The 7,038-nt window shown below is 45.2% G+C and overlaps 1 protein-coding gene across 1 annotated transcript; it reads right to left on the bottom strand.

The window, feature by feature from the left end:
• Positions 1-4,254: 4,254 nt before the first annotated feature.
• Positions 4,255-4,693, bottom strand: LOC132553762 (postacrosomal sheath WW domain-binding protein-like; the record flags this gene model as incomplete). Its single annotated transcript, XM_060218031.1, has 1 exon — positions 4,255-4,693. A coding segment is annotated over exon 1 (439 nt), but the record flags the coding sequence as incomplete, so codon positions are not given.
• Positions 4,694-7,038: the final 2,345 nt, after the last annotated feature.

The raw sequence follows: 7,038 nt of genomic DNA, 5'->3' as shown, positions 1-7,038 counted from the left end.
TATTGGGTTCCACCCCAGAGGACTGAGACCCAACGTTCAAATATGAGCAAATTCCAAATGTTTCTTCAGGAGGAGTAGGATTTTAAAGAGCTTGGTTGATTTCTAGAATTGAGCTATGCCCCTCTGGTCCCCGGGATGGACACCAAGGTTTATACAAAATAAATTTCCCATCACCTAACAATGCTTAAGACCTAATTTGGAAAAACACCGATTAATCCTCTGGAGGACTAAAAGGTTAGTCCCCCCCCCCCCCGACCCCTCACAAAAACCTTTGACACATTTGGGCAACACATATATTTGCTTTATCCTTATTAGGACTCGCCCCTCCCGTCCCGCCGAGACCAACCGTTTATATAAGAATAATTCTACCTCACCTAAGAATTCTTAGCAGACAAAATGTAGGTTACACTATATAGACTACATTTTTTTTACATTTTTCCCGGACATCCCCCCCCCCCCCCCCCCCTCACAAAAACCTTTGACATTAACACATGCACTTATTCATTTCACATGTTATGGAGTTTACGTATTAAAAAGCTATATTTCGTCAAGTTACAAAACTCATGACGGAGAAGAGACATGAATGTTGTATACGAGACAAGATCTTGAAAGGTAATTTAGAACACGAGTTCAATATCACAGTATTTTATCACAGCCACGTAATTACCAGCAACAAAATACTTGACAAATATTGCCTTCTTATTTTTAGCAATGGAATGTGTGAAAAAAAAACATTTTACAAATGGCCACTGGGACTAGGTATGTATACGGGAATAGGTATATAAACTGGGACATAGGTATCTTCCTTGTTTACACATAGGTATATAGTCACTGATTTCGTATGTAAAACACAACTAGGTCCAGCACTTGGTCAATGTAAGTATATCACTATATAGGTATATAACCACTGGGACTAGGTATGTAGCACTGGGACTATATAAACCGAGTGTAGGTATGTAGCCAAAATTAGGTATGTAGCCACTGGGACTAGGTATCCATAACCACTGGGACTAGGTATGTAGCCACTGGGACTAAGTATATAGTCACTGGGACTAGGTATCCACTGGAATAGGTATGTAGTCATTGGGATTAGGTATGTAGGGACTGGGACCACTTGGTATGTAGCCACTGGGACTAGGTATATAACCAATTGGGACTAGGTATTAGCCACTGGGACTAGGTATGTAGCCACTGGGACTAAGTATGTAACCACGGGGACTAGGTATGTAACCACTTTTCTAGGTATGTAGCCACTGGGACTAGGTATGTAACCACTGGGACTAGGTATGTAGCCATTGGGATTAGGTATGTATCGTTGGGACTAGGTATGTAGCCACTGGGACTAGGTATGTAGCCACATTTCTAGGTATGAACCACTGGGACTAGGTATGCAGCCACTGGGACTAGGTTTGTAACCACTAGGTATGTAACCACTGGGACTAGGTATGTAGTCACAGTGACTAGGTATGTAGCCACTGGTACTAGGTATGTAACCACTTGGACTAGGTATGTAGCCACTGGGACTAGGTATGTAGCCACTGGGACTAGGTATGTAATCACTGGGACTAGGTATGTAGCCACGGGGACTAGGTATGTAGTTGGATAGGTATGTAGCCACTGGGGACTAGGTATGGGATAACCACTGGGACTAGGTATGTAGCCACTGGGACTAGGTATGTAGCCACTGGGACTAGGTATGAAGCCACTGGGACTAGGTATGTAACCACGGGGACGAGGAATGTAACCACTGGGACTAGGTATGTAGTCAGTGGGACTAGGTATGTGACCACTGGGAATAGGTATATAGTCACTGGGACTAGGTATGTTACCATTTGGAATAGGTATGTAGTTACTGGGATTAGGTATGTAGCCACAGGGACTAGGTTTGTAACCACTTGGACTATGTATGTAATCACGGGGACTAGGTATATAACCACTGGGACTAGGTATGTAGCCACTGGGACTAGATATATAGTCACGGGGACTAGGTATACAGCCACTGGGACTAGGTATGTAGTCATTGGGATTAGGTATATAACCACTGGGACTAGGTATGTAGCCACTGGGATTAGATATATAGTCACGGGGACTAGGTATATAGCCACGGCGACTAGGTATGTAGCCATTGGGACTAGGTATATAGTCACGGGGACTAGGTATACAGCTAGGTATGTAGCCACTGGGACTACGTATGTAGCCACAGGGACTAGGTATGTAGCCAATGGGACTAGGTATGTAGTCATTGGAACGAGGTATGCAACCACTGGGAATAGGTATGCAACCACCGGTAATAGGTATGTAGCCACTGGGACTAGGTATGTAGCCACTGGGACTAGGTATGTAACCACTGGGACTAGGTATGTAGCCACTGGGACTAGGTATGTAGCCACGGGGACTAGGTATATAGTCACGGGGACTAGGTATATAGTCACTGGGACTAGGTATGTTACCATTGGGAATAGGTATGTAGTCACTGGGATTAGGTATGTAGCCACAGGGACTAGGTTTGTAGCCACTTGGACTATGTATGTAATCACGGGGACTAGGTATATAACCACTGGGACTAGGTATGTAGCCACTGGGACTAGGTATATAACCACTGGGACTAGGTATGTAGCCACTGGGACTAGATATATAGTCACGGGGACTAGGTATGTAGCCACTGGGACTAGGTATATAACCAAGGAGACTATGTATTCAGCCACTGGGACTAGGTATGTAGCCACTGGGACTAAGTATGTAACCACGGGGACTAGGTATGTAACCATAGGAATTAGGTATACAGCTACTGAGACTACGTAGGTTGCCACTGGGACTAGGTATGTAACCAGTGGATCTACGTATGTAGCCGCTGGGACTATGTATGTAACCATGGGGACTATGTATGTAGCCCATTTGACTAGGTATGAAGCCACTGGGACTAGGTATGTAACCACGGGGACGAGGAATGTAACCACTGGGACTAGGTATGTAGTCACTGTGACTAGGTATGTAGCCACTGGGACTAGGTATGTAGCCACTGGGACTAGGTATGTAGCCACGGGGACTAGGTATTTAGCCACTGGGACTAGGTATGTAACCACTGGGGAATAGGTATGTAGTCACAGTGACTAGGCATGTAGCCACTGGAACTAGGTATGTAACCACTGGGACTAGGTATAAAACCACTGGGACTAGGTATATAGTCCCTAGGAATAGGTATGCAGCCACTGGGACTAGGTATGTAATCACGGGGACTAGGTATATTACCACTGGGACTAGGTATGTAGCCATTGGGACTAGGTATATAGCCACTGGGACTAGGTATGTAGTCATTGGGATTAGGTATATAACCACTGGGACTAGGTATGTAGCCACTGGGACTAGGTATGTGACCACTGGGAATAGGTATATAGTCACTGGGACTAGGTATGTTACCATTGGGAATAGGTATGTAGTCACTGGGATTAGGTATGTAGCCACAGGGACTAGGTTTGTAGCCACTTGGACTATGTATGTAATCACGGGGACTAGGTATATAACCACTGGAACTAGGTATGTAGCCAGTGTGACGAGGTATTTAGTCGCTGCGACCAGGTATGTAGCCACGGCGACTAGGTGTATAGTCACGGCGACTAGGTATATAGTCACGGGGACTAGGTATACAGCCACTGGGACTAGGTATGTAGTCATTGGGATTAGGTATGTATCGACGGGGACTAGGTATGCAGCCACAGGGACTAGCTATGTAACCACTGGGACTAGGTATGTAGCCACGGCGACTAGGTATATAGTCACGGGGACTAGGTATACAGCCACTGGGACTAGATATATAGTCACTGGGACTAGGTATGTTACCATTGGGAATAGGTATGTAGTCACTGGGATTAGGTATGTAGCCACAGGGACTAGGTTTTTAGCCACTTGGACTATGTATGTAATCATGGGGACTAGGTATATAACCACTGGGACTAGGTATGTAGCCACTGGGACTAGTTATGTGACCACTGGGAATAGGTATATAGTCACTGGGACTAGGTATGTTACCATTGGGAATAGGTATGTAGTCACTGGGATTAGGTATGTAGCTACAGGGACTAGGTTTGTAACCACTTGGACTATGTATGTAATCACGGGGACTAGGTATATAACCACTGGGACTAGGTATGTAGCCACTGGGACTAGATATATAGTCACGGGGACTAGGTATGTAGCCACGGCGACTAGGTATGTAGCCACTGGGACTAGGTATATAGTCACGGGGACTAGGTATACAGCCACTGGGACTAGGTATGTAGCCACTGGGACTAAGTATGTAACCACGGGGACTAGGTATGTAACCATAGGAATTAGGTATACAGCTACTGAGACTACGTAGGTTGCCACTGGGACTAGGTATGTAACCAGTGGATCTACGTATGTAGCCCCTGGGACTATGTATGTAACCATGGGGACTATGTATGTAGCCCATTGGATTAGGTATGAAGCCACTGGGACTAGGCATGCAGCCACTGGGACTTGGTATGTAACCATGGGGACTATGTATGTAGCCCATTGGACTAGGTATGAAGCCACTGGGACTAGGCATGCAGCCATTGGGACTAGGTATGTAACCACGGGGACGAGGTATGTAACCACTGGGACTAGGTATGTAGCCACTGGGACTAGATATGTAACCACTGGGACTAGGTATGTAGTCACAGTGACTAGGCATGTAGCCACTGGTACTAGGTATGTAACGATGGAAACTAGGTATAAAACCACTGGGACTAGGTATATAGTCCCTAGGAATAGGTATGCAGCCACTGGGACTAGGTATGTAATCACGGGGACTAGGTATATTACCACTGGGACTAGGTATGTCACCACGGGGACTAGGTATGAAGCTACAGGGACTATGTATGTAGCCACTGGGATTAGGTATGTAGCAAACAGGGACTAAGTATGAAGCCACTGGGACTAGGTATGTAACCACTTAGAATAGGTGTGTCTCCATGGGGACTATGTTTGTAGTCCCTGGGACTAGGTATGCAGCCGCTGGGACTAGGTGTGTAGCCACTGGGACTAGGTATGTAGCCCCTAGGAATAGGTATGCAGCCACTGGGACTAGGTATGTAACCACTAGAACTAGGTATGTAGCCACTCGGACAAGATATGTAGCCTCTGGGACTAGGTATGTAACCATGGGGACTAGGTATGTAGCCATTGGGACAAGATATGTAGCCATTGGGACTAGGTACGTAACCATGGGTACTAGGTTTGTGGACACTAGCTGTAGGTATGTAGCCACGGGGACAAGGTATTTAGCCACTGGGACTAGGTATGTAGTCACGTGGACCAGGTATGTAGACACGAGGACTAGGTATGTACTCACCTGGACTAGGTATGTATCCAATGGGACTAGGTATGTAGCCACTCGGTCTAGGTATGAAGCCACTGGGACAAGGTCTGTTGCTACGGGGACAAGGTATTTAGCCACTGGGACTAGGTATTTAGCCAATGGGACTAGGTATGCAGCCACGGTGACTAGGTATGTAACCACTTGGACTAGGTATGTAGCCAATGGTACTAGGTATGTAACCATGGAAACTAGGTAAAAAACCACTGGCATTCCCATTGACAGTGGACCATCCTGACTTACATTCTTTGTAGCGGGTCTAATTATCCATTCCCATTTAAAGTGAACCATCCTGACTTACATTCTTTGTAGCGGGTCTGTAATTATCCATTCCCATTCACAGTGGACCATCCTGACTTACATTCTTTGTAGCGGGTCTGTAATTATCCCTTCCCATTTACAGTGGCCCATCCTGACTTACATTCTTTGTAAAGGGTCTGTAATTATCCATTCCCATTTACAGTGGACCATCCTGACTTACATTCTTTGTAGCGGGTCTGTAATTATCCATTCCCATTTACAGTGGACCATCCTGACTTACATTCTTTGTAGCGGGTCTGTAATTATCCATTCCCATTGACAGTGGACCATCCTGACTTACATTCTTTGTAGCGGGTCTGTAATTATGCATTCTCATTTACAGTGGACCATCCTGACTTACATTCTTTGTAGCGGGTCTGTAATTATCCATTCCCATTTACAGTGGACCATCCTGACTTACATTCTTTGTAGCGGGTCTGTAATTATCCGGCCCATTTACAGTGGACCATCCTGACTTACATTCTTTGTAGCGGGTCTGTAATTATCCATTCCCATTTACAGTGGACCATCCTGACTTACATTCTTTGTAGCGGGTCTGTAAGTATCCATTCCCATTTACAGTGGACCATCCTGACTTACATTCTTTGTAGCGGGTCTGTAATTATCCCTTCCCATTTACAGTGGACCATCCTGACTTACATTCTTTGTAGCGGGTCTGTAATTATCCATTCCCATTTACAGTGGACCATCCTGACTTACATTCTTTGTAGCGGGTCTGTAATTATCCATTCCCATTTACAGTGGACCATCCTGACTTACATTCTTTGTAGCGGGTCTGTAATTATCCATTCCCATTGACAGTGGACCATCCTGACTTACATTCTTTGTAGCGGGTCTGTAATTATCCATTCCCATTGACAGTGGACCATCCTGACTTACATTCTTTGTAGCGGGTCTGTAATTATCCATTCCCATTTACAGTGGACCATCCTGACTTACATTCTTTGTAGCGGGTCTGTAATTATCCATTCCCATTTACAGTGGACCATCCTGACTTACATTCTTTGTAGCGGGTCTGTAATTATCCATTCCCATTTACAGTGGACCATCCTGACTTACATTCTTTGTAGCGGGTCTGTAATTATCCATTCCCATTTACAGTGGACCATCCTGACTTACATTCTTTGTAGCGGGTCTGTAATTATCCATTCCCATTTACAGTGGACCATCCTGACTTACATTCTTTGTAGCGGGTCTGTAATTATCCATTCCCATTTACAGTGGACCATCCTGACTTACATTCTTTGTAGCGGGTCTGTAATTATCCATTCCCATTGACAGTGGACCATCCTGACTTACATTCTTTGTAGCGGGTCTGTAATTATCCATTCCCATTTACA

Source organism: Ylistrum balloti, unplaced genomic scaffold, assembly GCF_031769215.1.
Source record: "Ylistrum balloti isolate Yb309-2 unplaced genomic scaffold, AGI_CSIRO_Ybal_v1 Utg370348, whole genome shotgun sequence".
Taxonomy (NCBI): Eukaryota; Metazoa; Mollusca; class Bivalvia; order Pectinida; family Pectinidae; genus Ylistrum; species Ylistrum balloti.
Note: the sequence above shows the minus strand (reverse complement) of the source record. Positions and strands in the feature narration are given on the sequence as shown.